Raw genomic sequence first — 17,050 nt, 5'->3', positions numbered from 1 at the left:
ACTGTTTCTCTGGTATATAAACAGGGCTGTTGGTCCTCCTGAAACACACAGCCAGCTCACCCCTACACTGGTGACGTTATGCCTTAACCCACTACTGTACTGCTGTTGACATGGGTCGGTCCACGTGACATCTGCAGGGGTGTAATGGATTCCACTGTTTCTCTGGTATATAAACAGGAGTGTTGGTCCTCCTGAAACACACAGCCAGCTCACCCCTACACTGGTGACGTTATGCCTTAACCCGGGGCGGCAGGTAGCCTAGTGGTTAGAGCAGGTAGCAGGTAGCCTAGTGGTTAGAGGGGCGGCAGGTAGCCTAGTGGTTGGAGGGGAAGCAGGTAGCCTAGTGGTTAGAGCAGGTAGCCTAGTGGTTAGAGGGGCGGCAGGTAGCCTAGTGGTTAGAGGGGAGGCAGGTAGCCTAGTGGTTAGAGGGGAGGCAGGTAGCCTAGTGGTTAGAGGGGAGGCAGGTAGCCTAGTGGTTAGAGGGGAGGCAGGTAGCCTAGTGGTTAGAGGGGAGGCAGGTAGCCTAGTGGTTAGAGGGGAGGCAGGTAGCCTAGTGGTTAGAGGGGAGGCAGGTAGCCTAGTGGTTAGAGGGGAGGCAGGTAGCCTAGTGGTTAGAGGGGAGGCAGGTAGCCTAGTGATCAGAGGGGCGGCAGGTAGCCTAGTGGTTAGAGGGGCGGCAGGTAGCCTAGTGGTTAGAGCGTTGGGCCAGTAACCAAAAGATTGCTAGATTACATCCCTGAGCTGACAATGTAAAAGGTAAAAATCTGTCGTTCTGCCCCTGAACAAGGCAGTTAATCCACTGTTCCCTGGTAGGCCATCATTGCAAATAAGAAATTGTTCTTAACCTGCCTAGTTATATAAAGGTAAAATAAAAAATAAAAATAAATAAATATATATATATTTAAAACCAGCTACTGCTGGTTGGTCACGTGAAGTCTGCAGGGATGTGTCAGTGTGGTGGTGTGGTGACCAGAGTGTGTGCGTGATGGAGGTGGTGTGTGTGACTGAGTGTGTGTGTGGTTCCTGTGGTGAGAGGTGGGGCCCTCCTCCCCTTCCTTTCTCCTCTCTGTCAAACACACATCCTGAGAGCGACAGCTCTGACAGTCTATCCTTAGATGACCTAGGTCCCTGGGCTCAACCACCCTCCTTGACCTGGCCTTGGCCTCAGCCCCTCTCTCTGGGGAGATACTAGGAACCTGACAGACCAGTTCATGTCCTGCTGAGACTAAGTCAGTCTTGTTGAAGTCAAAAGTGAAGACAGGGCTGAAACAGATAGTCAAGTCACCCAGAAACTGAGTCAAGGCAGGTCTACGGGAGGAGGCCCATAGATACCATATCAAGTTAAGTTTATTTCTATGGAGTTTGAAATTCTAAACCTCAACCCAAGTTTGTCAAACGGGCCACCATGTTGCCAAAAGGTTCTATGACAGAATGTTATTGTCTTCATGGAACGTTTGGTGCCAACCAGGATGGCTCTGTACAGTCTCCAAATGCCACGAGCAGCACCACATATTGAGCTATAGCCTACAGATATCCCTCTCTCTGATTATACAGGGTCCTGGTCTAAAGTAGTACACTATAAAGGGAATAGGGTGTCATTTGGGATGAACGACAAGCACAGTACAGGGACACTACTACTACAGCCATAGAGGTTTTAACATTGTGTTAACTTCTTCGGGCTAGGGGGCAGTATTCGGAAGTTTGGATGAATGAGGTGCCCCAAGTAAACTGCCTGTTTCTCAGGCCCAGAAGCTAGGATATGCATATACTTCGTAGTATTGGATAGAAAACACTCTAAAGTTTCCAAAACTGTTAAAATAATGTCTGTGAGTACAACAGAACTGATATGGCAGGTAAAAACCAGAGGACAATCGATCCAGTTTTTTTCTTCTTCCCTTCTCCAGCTCACTGATTACAATGGCTGGGAATATAAAAGGAAGTCCTCCCAGATTGCAGTTCCTAGGGCTTCCACTAGATGTCAACAGTCTTTAGAAAGAGTTTCCGGCTTGTTTAAAAAAAAAAATAGCTATAATTTGTAGTTTTTCTAAGTGGCTCCCATTTTGTCTGTAGTGTTTGTAGCGCGTTCCGGTGAGTGCGTGTACTTTGTTATTTATCTCCGGTAATGGTCTCCGGTATTCTCCGTCTTAAATTGTATCATTCATTTACATAACAGGGTACCGGAGGATTGATTAGGAACGTTGTTTGACTTGTTTAGAAGAAGTTTATCGGTAACTTACGGGATTCATGTTGAACGAGGGAAACCGGTGGATTACTGAGTCAAGTGCGCCTTTGAAACTTACTTTTTTGGAATATAAAGAAGGACTTTATCGAACAAAAGGACCATGTGTTGTGTAGTTGGGACCCTTATGATTGCAACCAGATGAAGATCTTCAAAAGGTAAGTGACTTATTTAACACTATTTCTGACTTTCGTGACGCATCTGCTTGGTTGGAAAATGTATGTAATGTATGTAATGTGTGTGAGGGGCGCTGTCCTCAGATAATTGCATGGAGTGCTTTCGCCGGAAAGCCTTATTGAAATCTGACAACGCGACTGGATTAACAAGAAGTTAAGCTTTTAAATGTATGACACTTGTATTTTCATGAATGTTTAATATTACGATTTCTGTCATTTGAATTTGGCGCTCTGCAATTTCACCTGGCCAGGTGGGACGGTAGCGTCCCAATGATCCGTAAGAAGTTAACTTCTTGCAACTATAGGGGGTGCTGTTTCAAATTAGCATAATTGTCTCTACAGATTAAACTGCCTAGTACTCAATTCTTGCTCGTACAATATGCATAGTATTGTTATTATTGGATAGAAAACACTCTCTAGTTTCTATAGCCGTTTGAATTATGTCTCTGAGTGAAACAGAACTCATTCTACAGCACTTTTCCTCCCAGTGTGTGAGATTTAGACATCTTGGCCTCTGGTTCCAGATCAGTTTTAAAAGTCTCTGTTAATCCTATGAGATACAAACACTGCCCACGCCTTCCACTAGATGTCAGTAAGTGGTGACAATTTGAATGGAGTCGATTGCGCAATCATTGGCTCTATAAATGACAAAATACCGGAAGTAGCCTTCCTTTGGACACTGCGCTCAACGCAAGAAGGATATCTGACTGGCCTTTTTCCAAGCATTGGTTTAGCCAGTAATATAGCGGCGGTCATCTTTTTACTTGTTATAGGTGTTAGAAACATCATAATGTAGTTAATTTAAACCGTTTTATAGCAATTTATATCCGTTTAGTGCGATTTTGAGGCATTGCTTTGTAATAGACTTTGAAGCTCCGGGCACGTTTCGGGGTCCCGGTCGTACGTTAGTGGGCATTTCGACGGACAAGTGGACATCTTTCGACCAAAAGAAGATTAGACCCAAGAAAGGATTCATTGTCCAAGATTCTGATGGGAGAACAGCTCATAGTAAGAACAATTTATGATGATAAATCGTGTTTCTGTCGATAAATGTTAAACGTTTATGCCGCCATCTTGTTTGCTATAGCTTCACTTGGCGCAACCTGTATTGAAAAGTAAGGATAATTTAAAAAATGTAATCCCGCGATTGTATTAAGAATTAAATTGTCTATCAATCGCTGTCCACTCTGTATTTTTTAGTCAAGTTTATGAGTATTTATGTATAAGACTAGATCACTGTCTAATATGGTGCAGGACATTTTCTGACCAGCTGAGCTACTTTTGTCATTGTCTAACCATGATTTTGGTGGCTAAATATCAAATCAAATCAAATTTTATTAGTCACATACACATGGTTAGCAGATGTTAATGCGAGTGTAGCGAAATGCTTGTGCTTCTAGTTCCGACAATGCAGCAATAACAACAAGTAATCTAACCTAACAATTCCGCAACTACTACCTTATACACGCAAGTGTAAAGGGATAAAGAATATGTACATAAAGATATGAATGAATAACACATAAAAAAACAGAATACTGCATATTTTCCAAGGAACGCGAAGCGAGGCAGCCATCTCGCCGGCGCCGGAAGTTCAAATATGCACATTTTCAAACAAACTCTCTATGTATGTTGTAATATGATGTTACAGGAGTGTCATCTGAAGAATTCTGAGAAGGTTAGTGAAAAAATTAATATATTTTGGCGATGATTGCGTCATCGCTCTCTTTGGCTAGAATCAATGCTCTGGTAATGTTTGCACATGTGGTATGCTAATATAACGATTTATTGTGTTTTCGCTGTAAGACACTTAGAAAATCTGAAATATTGTCTGTATTCACAGGATCTGTGTCTTTCGATTAGTGTATGCTGTGTATTTTTACGAAATGTTTGATGATTAGTAATTAGGTAATACACGTTGCTCTATGTATTTATTCTAGTCTAGTTGTGACGGTGGGTGCAATTGTAAACTATGATTTCTACCTGAAATATGCACATTTTTCTAACAAAACCTATCCTATAGCATAAATATGTTATCAGACTGTCATCTGGTGAGGTTTTTTCTTGGTTAGTGGCTATCAATATCTTAGTTTAGCCGAATTGGTGATAGCTACTGGTGTTGAGAGAAAATGGTGGACAAAGAAAAATTGTGATTTTTGCTAACGTGTTTAGCTAATAGATTTACATATTGTGTCTTCCCTGTAAAACATTTTAAAAATCTGAAATGGTGGCTTTATTCACAGGATCTGTATCTTTCATTAGGTGTCTTGGACTTGTGATTTAATGATATTTAGATGCTACTATTTAATTGTGACGCTATGCTAGCGATGCTAATCAGTGTGTGGGGGGGGGGGGGTGCTCCCGGACCCGGGGTAGAGGCTCGTGAAAGGTTAACTGACAGTAGTGATAAACAGAGAAGGACTAAAGGCACTGATAAGTAGTATAATTAGACTGACTGCCAGCTACAGACCACTGATAAGGAGTAGTATAATTAGACTGGCTGCCAGCTACAGACCACTGATAAGGAGTAGTATAATTAGACTGGCTGCCAGCTACAGACCACTGATAAGGAGTAGTATAATTCGACTGGCTGCTACAAACCAGTATTTCCATACAATGACATAACAGACCAACAAATAGTTATAAGCAGAAGCAGCATATTTGCTGGAGGAAATGCTTTTGGCTGGTTCATTCATATGTAAAGTGAGGATGGGGTGGCAGGTAGCCTAGTGGTTAGAGCGTTGTACCAGTAACCAAGAGGGTTGCTGGATCGAATCCCCGAGTGGACAAGGTAAAAATCTGTCGTTCTGCCCCTGACCAAGGTCGGGGATCGTTAGCATCGTGGCTACCCACTGTTCCCCGGTAGGCCATCATTGTAAATAAGAATTTGTTCCTAACTGACTTGCCTAGTTAAATAAAAAGGTTTTAAAACACTCTTTTTTATTATTATTATAAAACAATTATGATTTTTGTCACAACCTAATAAACCCCCCCAGATATTGACTACCAGGTAGAATGTATAGTACTGCATGAGGACACTATGGAGATTTAGACTCGCTCTATACCTCTCCTCACCTCTCTCACTAAACAGGGCTGTTTCCAGGCGCTCTCTCTCACAACGGCCTGGGCTGTTGATGTAATAATGAAGGATAGGATCAATAGATCAATGGCAAAACATCCATCGCACGCATTAGGCCCCGATGCTAACAATCAATTGCCTACATCCATAGAAACACATTAGCCACGATGCTAAAGATAAATAGCCTACGTCCATAGAAAAACATTAGCCACGATGCTAATGAGCCATCAAACATTAATGCATAAAAACACAGCTAAGGGTTTCGGAGGCCAGAACAGAGAGCCTCTCTGGGAGGAAGAGCACGGGGCACATGGGTAATAATTGTTTCCTCCTTCCAGTCTTATCACTGTTTAGTTTCTTTCTCTGCAGAGATTCAACTGTCATTTCTTTGAGAGCGAGTGCGCACACACACACACACACACACACAAAGAGAGAGAGACATAAAAGACAAAAGACAGAAGGAGCTACAGAGACAGAATGACGGGGACATTCAAGTTCCTTGATGACTGTATTATTAAAGGGGATTATAAATGCACCAATCAAAAAGCTCTCTGGGGATCAATCAGTAAATGAAGGTGTGAAGAGACTTCCAATAGGTAAAAGATGAGCAGGTCTTTCAGACAACGTCAAACATTCACAAGGCTTGTGTGTTGTTGATGATGGGAAGCCAGACAGGGTGGGGATTGACAGGATATTACCAAGAAACACATTGTATCGGCACCATAGTATTGCGATTCTATACGCATCACGACCCATGATACGATATGTATTGCGATTCGATACGCATCACGACCCATGATACGATATGTACTGCGATTCGATACGCACCACGACTCATGATACGATATGTATTGCGATTCGATACGCATCACGACTCATGATACGATATGTACTGCGATTCGATACGCACCACGACCCATGATACGATATGTATTGCGATTCGATACGCATCACGACCCATGATACGATATGTATTGCGATTCGATACGCATCACGACTCATGATACGATATGTATTGCGATTCTATACGCATTACGACCCATGATACGATATGTATTGCGATTCGATACGCATCACGACAAATGATACGATATGTATTGCGATTCGATACGCATCACGACTCATGATTCGATACGCATCACGACTCATGATACGATATGTATTGCGATTCGATACGCATCACGACTCATGATACGATATGCATTGCGATTCGATACGCATCACGACCCATGATACGATACGCATCACGACCCATGATACGATATGCATTGCGATTCGATACGCATCACGACTCATGATACGATATGCATTGCGATTCGATACGCATCACGGCCCATGATACGATATGCATTGCGATTCGATACGCATCACGGCCCATGATACGATATGCATTGCGATACGATACGCATCACGGCCCATGATACGATATGCATTGCGATTCGATACGCATCACGGCCCATGATACGATATGCATTGCGATACGATACGCATCACGACCCATGATACGATACGCATCACGACCCATGATACGATACGCATCACGACCCATGATACGATACGCATCACGACCCATGATACGATACGCATCACGACCCATGATACGATACGCATCACGACCCATGATACGATACGCATCACGACCCATGATACGATACGCATCACGACCCATGATACGATACGCATCACGACCCATGATACGATACGCATCACGACCCATGATACGATACGCATCACGACCCATGATACGATACGCATCACGACCCATGATACGATACGCATCACGACCCATGATACGATACGCATCACGACCCATGATACGATATGTATTGCAATTCTATACTGCGGTTTTATTGCGTTTTCCGATGATCCGAACATACTGCTCACTAAATGTCTGCTGCAGAGGGATGAGAGAGAGACACAATAAAAACGAGTTTGATCAGTCATGGAAATAAGTGCTGGAAACACATTGGATCACTGTTTAAAAACAGAAGACGGAGGCCAAGCTACAGGAGAATTAATACTGAAGACAAGCGCTACCTAGCAACTAAAAGCATTTAAAATCGATATAATATTGTCAAAAATAATACATTGGATAGTCTAATGTATCCATTTTCCCCTGGAAGTCAGACAGTGTTCTCCCCAGATTCTGCTAGGTGGGGTACCTGAAACAGCCACTACAGCTGACAACATGAAAACACTGAATAGGCACTTTAGGGTCTGAGGTTTCTTGGTAGACTGTGCCTAATGATTGAAGTAATGATGTTATTACACACAAAATATATTACACACAAAATATACCACACACACAGACACAGAGGAAGTGATCACCTGAGGGGTTGACACTAAGGACAGGAGGTGTGGTGTACTGTTTCACATCAGTGGAATTCTGAGTATTTCCGTTGATGCAATCTCCAGTCATTGTTTTCAAATGACCTTTGACCTCTAGAAGCAGCTAACAAACACCACCGAGGCTCTTTCGTCACCGAAAGCTGTTTTCAAATGACCTTTGACCTCTAGAAGCAGCTAACAAACACCGCCGAGGCCCTTTCGTCACCGCCACATCCATACCAGAACAAGCCCTGACCCAGCAGAAACACTTGGCTGCAGGGGAAGTAATGGAGCATTGGCTCTGTGAGGTACCCCCAAGGGTTTCTCCTGGCTGGCACACAGCACAGTTATTCAATGTTGTGTAGAATGCCAACTGACATTGTTCTCGCTCTACACGACACAGAATGATGTACCAGTATGCTGTAAAGAAACCATCCCTTTCCATCCCAATGTTCCATAAAAGTCAGAATCCCATTTCCTTTCTGGAGTCCCTTAGAGCCGAACAGGCACAGCTTCACACACACACACACACCACACACACAGTCTCCTAGCGCAGTAGTCATTAAGAGACTGCGGGAGGGTAAACAGGATACAAACAACATGGCTGAGACAAGGGAGCAGCCTCTGTGGATCAGAGCAGAGAACTGAGACAAGGCAGCAGAGGGCAGAGACAAGGCAGCAGAGGGCAGAGACAAGGCAGCAGAGGGCAGAGACAAGGCAGCAGAGGGCAGAGACAAGGCAGCAGAGGGCAGAGACAAGGCAGCAGAGGGCAGAGACAAGGCAGCAGAGGGCTGAGACAAGGCAGCAGAGGGCTGAGACAAGGCAGCAGAGGGCTGAGACAAGGCAGCAGCCTCTGTGGATCAGAGCAGAGGACTGAGACAAGGCAGCAGCCTCTGTGGATCAGAATAGAGGACTGAGACAAGGCAGCAGCCTCTGTGGATCAGAGCAGAGAACTGAGACAAGGCAGCAGCCTCTGTGGATCAGAGCAGAGGACTGAGACAAGGCAGCAGCCTCTGTGGATCAGAGCAGAGGACTGAGACAAGGCAGCAGCCTCTGTGGATCAGAGCAGAGAACTGAGACAAGGCAGCAGCCTCTGTGGATCAGAGCAAAGGACTGAGACAAGGCAGCAGCCTCTGTGGATCAGAGCAGAGAACTGAGACAAGGCAGCAGCCTCTGTGGATCAGAGCAAAGGACTGAGACAAGGCAGCAGCCTCTGTGGATCAGAGCAGAGGGCTGAGACAAGGCAGCAGCTTCTGTGGATCAGAGCAGAGGACTGAGACAAGGCAGCATCCTCTGTGGATCAGAGCAGAGGACAGTCTCAAATGGAACCCGATTCCCTACATGAGGGTTTCCCATCTCTCTCCTTGGGCCCTAATCTGCCACACCGGATTCAATTAGACAACTATTCATCAAGGCTTTGACTTTGGCACATAGGACTCTGCTCAAACATAGTGCACTATGTGGGGAATAGGGTGGCATTGGGGACGCAAAGGCAGGATTAGCTCAGGGCTTACAGGGTATCAACCAGTTATTCAGAAAGGACTAAACAGATCGACTCCTGGAAATCAACCTGTTCTATCAAACCCAAAGACCAGGGCTGCCCAACCCTCTTCCTGGAGTCCTACCGTCCTGTGGGTTCAGTCCAAACCTCTTCCTGGAGATCTACCGTCCTGTGGGTTCAGTCCAAATCTCTTCCTGGAGTCCTACCGTCCTGTGGGTTCAGTCCAAATCTCTTCCTGGAGTCCTACCGTCCCGTGGGTTCAGCCCAAACCTCTTCCTGGAGTCCTACCATCCTGTGTGTTTTCAGTCCAACCCTAATTTAAAACACACCTGATTCTACTAATTAGCTGCTCAACAAGACCTTAACTAGCTGAATCAGATAGGCTAAATTAGGGTTGGACTGAAAACCTACAGGACAGTAGATCTCCAGGAAGAGGGTTGGGCAACCCTGCCCTAGACTGACCAGGTGTTCATAGCACATATTCCCAAGGCATCTCAGAGTAGGAGACATTGCTGGTCTAGGATCAGTTCTGCCTATTAGATCAATGAATAACACAGGGGGTATCTGATCCTAGATCAGCACTGAGACTCAGAGGCTTTTAAAATAAAGTTGTGCTAACATCTCTGTTGAATAACTGAAAGAGTTGACTCACGCTGGGAGAGTTCAGCCTAGATCTAACACCACCCCCGTCCATCCATCTATGACATCACAAGAGGAAGTGCAACACACGAGGCCCCTGCTAGCTCCTCACGAGTCGGCTGGACAAAAATCTGACACTGTCAGCCTGTTGGCCCACATGGCACCCTATTCCCCATATAGTGCACTACTTCTGACCAGACCCCCTACGGGCCCAGGTCAAAAAGTAGTACACTATCTAGGGAACAGGGTGCCATCTATCTAGGGAACAGGGTGCCATCTATCTAGGGAACAGGGTGCCATCTATCTAGGGAACAGGGTGCCATCTATCTAGGGAACAGGGTGCCATCTATCTAGGGAACAGGGTGCCATCTATCTAGGGAACAGGGTGCCATCTATCTAGGGAACAGGGTGCCATCTATCTAGGGAACAGGGTGCCATCTATCTAGGGAACAGGGTGCCATCTATCTAGGGAACAGGGTGCCATCTATCTAGGGAACAGGGTGCCATCTATCTAGGGAACAGGGTGCCATCTATCTAGGGAACAGGGTGCCATCTATCTAGGGAACAGGGTGCCATCTATCTAGGGAACAGGGTGCCATCTATCTAGGGAACAGGGTGCCATCTATCTAGGGAACAGGGTGCCATCTATCTAGGGAACAGGGTGCCATCTATCTAGGGAACAGGGTGCCATCTATCTAGGGAACAGGGTGCCATCTATCTAGGGAACAGGGTGCCATCTATCTAGGGAACAGGGTGCCATCTATCTAGGGAACAGGGTGCCATCTATCTAGGGAACAGGGTGCCATCTATCTAGGGAACAGGGTGCCATCTATCTAGGGAACAGGGTGCCATCTATCTAGGGAACAGGGTGCCATCTATCTAGGGAACAGGGTGCCATCTATCTAGGGAACAGGGTGCCATCTATCTAGGGAACAGGGTACCATCTATCTAGGGAACAGGGTGCCATCTATCTAGGGAACAGGATGCCATCTATCTAGGGAACAGGGTACCATCTATCTAGGGAACAGGGTGCCATCTATCTAGGGAACAGGGTGCCATCTATCTAGGGAACAGGGTGCCATCTATCTAGGGAACAGGGTGCCATCTATCTAGGGAACAGGGTGCCATCTATCTAGGGAACAGGGTGCCATCTATCTAGGGAACAGGGTGCCATCTATCTAGGGAACAGGGTGCCATCTATCTAGGGAACAGGGTGCCATCTATCTAGGGAACAGGGTGCCATCTATCTAGGGAACAGGGTGCCATCTATCTAGGGAACAGGGTGCCATCTATCTAGGGAACAGGGTGCCATCTATCTAGGGAACAGGGTGCCATCTATCTAGGGAACAGGGTGCCATCTATCTAGGGAACAGGGTGCCATCTATCTAGGGAACAGGGTGCCATCTATCTAGGGAACAGGGTGCCATCTATCTAGGGAACAGGGTGCCATCTATCTAGGGAACAGGGTGCCATCTATCTAGGGAACAGGGTGCCATCTATCTAGGGAACAGGGTGCCATCTATCTAGGGAACAGGGTGCCATCTATCTAGGGAACAGGGTGCCATCTATCTAGGGAACAGGGTACCATCTATCTAGGGAACAGGGTGCCATCTATCTAGGGAACAGGGTGCCATCTATCTAGGGAACAGGGTGCCATCTATCTAGGGAACAGGGTGCCATCTATCTAGGGAACAGGGTGCCATCTATCTAGGGAACAGGGTACCATCTATCTAGGGAACAGGGTGCCATCTATCTAGGGAACAGGGTACCATCTATCTAGGGAACAGGGTGCCATCTATCTAGGGAACAGGGTGCCATCTATCTAGGGAACAGGATGCCATCTATCTAGGGAACAGGGTGCCATCTATCTAGGGAACAGGGTGCCATCTATCTAGGGAACAGGGTGCCATCTATCTAGGGAACAGGGTACCATCTATCTAGGGAACAGGGTACCATCTATCTAGGGAACAGGATGCCATCTATCTAGGGAACAGGGTACCATCTATCTAGGGAACAGGATGCCATCTATCTAGGGAACAGGGTACCATCTATCTAGGGAACAGGATGCCATCTATCTAGGGAACAGGATGCCATCTATCTAGGGAACAGGGTGCCATCTATCTAGGGAACAGGGTGCCATCTATCTAGGGAACAGGGTGCCATCTATCTAGGGAACAGGATGCCATCTATCTAGGGAACAGGGTACCATCTATCTAGGGAACAGGGTACCATCTATCTAGGGAACAGGATGCCATCTATCTAGGGAACAGGGTGCCATCTATCTAGGGAACAGGATGCCATCTATCTAGGGAACAGGGTGCCATCTATCTAGGGAACAGGGTGCCATCTATCTAGGGAACAGGGTGCCATCTATCTAGGGAACAGGGTGCCATCTATCTAGGGAACAGGGTGCCATCTATCTAGGGAACAGGGTGCCATCTATCTAGGGAACAGGGTGCCATCTATCTAGGGAACAGGGTGCCATCTATCTAGGGAACAGGGTGCCATCTATCTAGGGAACAGGGTGCCATCTATCTAGGGAACAGGGTGCCATCTATCTAGGGAACAGGGTGCCATCTATCTAGGGAACAGGGTGCCATCTATCTAGGGAACAGGGTGCCATCTATCTAGGGAACAGGGTGCCACGTCTAGACTCAGGCTATACTATCCAGACATGCACTAGGCTGTTCTTCCAGAGAGACAAAGGGAGGGTAGATAGTATCACTTCTTAGGGATAAAATACAGTCCAGAAAAACAGGCCTGGCCTGTAGAATGTAAATAAGTACAACAAGATTTAGGAAACAGGGACGGACCATTGATTTAGCTAAAACAAACGCCCCCCCCCCCCCCCCCCCCCCCAGGTCAGAACTGAAGACTTAACGGAGGGAGATTTAGCAGAAGGGAGATTTAGAGATGGATTAAAGAATTTAAATCATAACATGATGAGCCAAGGCCCTTTGTTTACAAATAGAAGACAGATGAGATAACGTCCTGAAAACAGGTCTTTCACCACCAGGTCTATATCTATATTTCCTGTAAGAGGGACGCTGAAGATGAGAACAGAGCAGCGTCATCAGGGGCTTCGTCTCCAAGCGGTGCACTACTTTATACCAGGGTCCATAGGGCGCTGGTCAAAACGTTAGTGCAGTGTATAGGGAGCCGTTTGGGACGAACCTCAGGACTCCCATCATTCATCTGTCACAGAAGACAATACACAGCGTTCCTCATGGGGATCCTGGCTGGGCTTAGCCAATCACCCACAGGTAGGACCTAACCTCCTGTCTCCATCTGTCTCTGTGTGTGTATATATCCCCCCCTCCTTCATGCATTTCACAGTGAGGATATGACATCATCGTGTGAGGCTGGGAACCCCCTGCACCCACCCACACAGGCAGAGCTACTGGGGATATCCTCCATGTCTGATGATCAAATAACAGTAAAGTACCCATCTAAAATTAACACAATGATTCAACATGGTCCTTTAATAGGAATTCTGAGAAACGGTGTGTCAACAAGTGTGCACCTGTCAAGAAGACATTAATGGAAGAGTTTAGTCTGTACAATGACAGATCTAAGATAAATAGCTTCATTGTGATCAACGACTGACAAAGGGAAAAGCTGTCAAAAAAACAAACACAATGACTAAAATTGTATAGTTGACAATTCATTTATTTCCACAGGACTGCTACACTAACAAACCAGTGTGTAGCAGGAAACCTAAAGTAGTCTGCGTAATGAACAAAGTATCCAACTAGGGGGGGGGGGGGAACCACCCAGAGCGGTTTCACCCCCATAACATATGTTTGTTTGCATAACAGGAGTTATTTGACTGTAGTAGTGCTGTACATCTCTGGTGATATCATTGACTCGTGTGTGCAGGGCTGTGTTGTCACGACTACCAGACCTGGTATGACCACACAAGTTGGGAGGGAGAAACACCCCTTTCATGTTCTCTCTCTCTTCAGATTTTATACAGCTAGGCCTAATGCCTCAGTTTACCAAAACGTGACGGAAATCCACCGGTGTTAAACTACCAACAAAACACTTAACATTCGGGGGGGTCCTGACAAGTAAAGATTATTTACAGTAAAATAAGAAATAGCTAGCTAGGTAAGAAACAAAGTAGCCAATTGATCTAGCTAGCAAGTTTGACAAGACTGTCTGGGTGAATACAAACAATTGGAATATGAGTGATCACATCGCCGCCTCACAACATGGTTTTGAGTTGCCCTATAAAAGGACGCAGTGTTTCCGCGCATGGGCGTCGTAGGTGGTTAAAACGCTGAGGCCCAAAAAAATAACTGCCACATTTTTAAGGGGACGTATTTTTAACGAAAATCCTGTTACTGAAGGTATATCAATAATCCGTGATTCCTTGTCGGTCGGTCGTGATTGTATAATGTGTGGATATCTGTATGGAAACCGTTCAAACCTAACTTTTCTCCAAACCGGGGCCCATAACTCTGCTGTGATCGACAGTGGTAGGCTACGTGGAAGAGCGTCTTGCATGGTGTTCGCACCTTTACAGACAGGTCGTGGCAACCGGCAAAGGTCTCATAGACTTTAATAAGAGTAGGGCGGCGGGTGCCAAAACGGAAGTGGCAAGGTTCATGGTGTTCGCTCCCGCGAGCAGCAGCGGCGGCACTGCTGGCTCAGCACCAGAAGATGAAATTAGCTGAAGTCTTGAGCGGCCGTAGCACATGGTTGACCAATGCACAGAGTTCATCTTGCCAACCAATCAAACAATGTTTTAATGACAATATTCAAGCTGACAACAATCGGGACCGCTCGTCTCAACACGGTAGCCAGATTTTCTTGCGGTTCAACTGCCGTTTAGTGCCGATCACGTGTAAACACCTTTATAGTGCAGGTTTGAAGAAATGTTCGGTTCCGAGATGTCTATCAGAGGAGGCTCATGGGAGGAGCTATAGGAGGACGGGCTCATTGTAATGGCTGGAATGGAATAAATCGAATTGTATCAAACATATGGAAACCACAGATTTGACTCAGTTACATTCCAATGAGCATGTCTACATGCCAGTTTACAATTGGCTCATTCATCACCCTCCTCTCCCCTGTAACTACTCCCCAGGTCGTTGCTGCAAATGAGAACGTGTTCTCAGTCAACTTACCTGGTAAAATAACGAAAAAAATAAAATAAATAAATAAATAAATGTCCTCCTATGTCCTCCCACCAGCCACCTCTGGTTTCTATAACTACATATATTCACACATTATACACTGAACAAAAATATACCTGCAACATGTAAAGTGCTGGTCCCATGTTTCATGAGCTGAAATAAAAGATCCCAGAAATGTTCCATATACACAAAAAGCATATTTCTCTCAAATGTTGAGCACAAATTTGTTTACACCCCTGTTAGTGAGCATGTCTTCTTTGCCAAGAATTGAATGTTAATTTCTCTACCATAAGCCACTTCTGTCATTTTTTTACAAATTTGGAGGTATGTCCAACCCTGCATCACAACCGCAGACCACATGCATGGCGTCGTGTGGGCGAGCAGTTTGCTTTTGTCAGCGTTCTGAACAGAATGCCCATGGTGGTGGTGGGGTTATGGTATGGGCAGGCATAAGCTCCCGGACAACGAACACAATTGCATTTTACAGATGGCAATTTGAATGCACAGAGATACCGTGACGAGTTCCTGAGGCCCATTTTTTTTTTTTTTTAAGGTATCTGTGACCAACAGATGAATCTGTATTCCCAGTCGTGAAATCAATAGATTCGGGTCTAATGAATTTATTTCCATTGACTGATGTTCTTCTATGAACTAACTCAGTAAAATATTTAATTGTTGCGTTTATATTTTTGTTCAGTATACACTCCGCACCAACGAACAAGGAATTACTAATGACATATTTACCTTCAGTAACCACCCTAAACATTTAAGTTTATTATCCGTCTCCACATTTGAATCCCCTAGGATGCCCATCCGAGTCCTCGTATACGGCTAGGTTTCCATAACATGAAAAGTCAGATATGCCATACATGACGTTTTCTAAAATATGTGCAATGATGGTTAGGATATACTTCATCTTGTTATATCCGCTGTGATTAAAACCATTTTAAGCTTTCTGATTTCCAAACTAGCTACCAAGTTATTTCACTATGACTGTTCAAGATTCATGTTTTTTTTTGTTGTTGTTTTTTTAAACACTCAAATAAGTTTATAAATAAGTTAACTACAGAAACAAAGCTAGCTTGCGCATTAGTTAGCCAAAGCTTACTGCTAGCTGGGTAAATTGCCTGATAAAAACAGCTGATAAACTGTCATACTATTTTCCACCCCTGAATAATACTGACATGGGACAAACAATACGCGTGATATCAGAAGATATATTCAGACATCTGAATCATGTTCAAAGGGAAACCCCGCTCTGTCTGTGTGGCCTCATCTCTTCAAATCCCACTGTGCACAAACACTTTCAAATAACATGGGCGTTTCTTCTAGCTTTGTGTGTGTTAGATAGCTAACTAGGCTAGCGAAGAAACAGATGTGAGTACGCCCGTCCTCCCAACATAGCTAGCTAGCAACGCATACCAAGCACAAGTTACCGAAACTGTTAGCATGCTAGCTGGCTGGCTACTTCCCACTCAGACATGAACTCTTGAACAGAGCAAATAAATCAACAAAGGCCCCGAAAAACTCACCAGTGGCGTTGTATAAAGTACAACGAACAACCTAAAGTGCCTTACCTTTAATTACATTACTAAAAATCGTGGCCTTGAACTCTTCTTTTGCCCTTTGATCGAAGTCCTGACCATGGATGATGCGCATCTGCTTCAGGAAAGTAGACTTGCCGCTTTCTCCCGCTCCGAGTAGCAGAATCTTCACAAGCCGCTTCACGTACGTCTTATCCCGCGAAATACTTTTGTCTATTTCTTTAGATATCCTTAATTGTTCTGCCTCGTTACTCGTGAGGACACAGTTTGGAAAACATACTGATAAAACGGACCGGGACGGCAGGAAATCCGCCATCTTTGAAACAACTTCATCGATACAGTAGAGAGAGTTGGTTTGAGGCTAGCGACTAGAGTCTACTGGAGGGCGGGGCGGGATTACGATAAC

At 45.2% G+C, this 17,050-nt stretch overlaps 1 protein-coding gene across 1 annotated transcript in view; it reads right to left on the bottom strand.

Annotated features, from left to right (window-relative positions):
- LOC129833696 (guanine nucleotide-binding protein subunit alpha-13) overlaps positions 1 to 17,036 on the bottom strand; it is a 39,426-nt gene extending 22,390 nt beyond the window's left edge. Inside the window, exon 1 of the mRNA XM_055898456.1 lies at positions 16,678 to 17,036. Within this exon, the coding sequence (XP_055754431.1) occupies positions 16,678 to 16,960 (283 nt within the window). The 5' untranslated portion in view covers positions 16,961 to 17,036. The remainder of the gene's footprint in view (positions 1 to 16,677) is intronic.
- Positions 17,037 to 17,050: the final 14 nt, after the last annotated feature.

The sequence above is a fragment of the Salvelinus fontinalis genome, chromosome 34, assembly GCF_029448725.1.
Source record: "Salvelinus fontinalis isolate EN_2023a chromosome 34, ASM2944872v1, whole genome shotgun sequence".
NCBI lineage: Eukaryota > Metazoa > Chordata > Actinopteri > Salmoniformes > Salmonidae > Salvelinus > Salvelinus fontinalis.
This window is presented reverse-complemented; position numbering and strand designations above follow the sequence as displayed.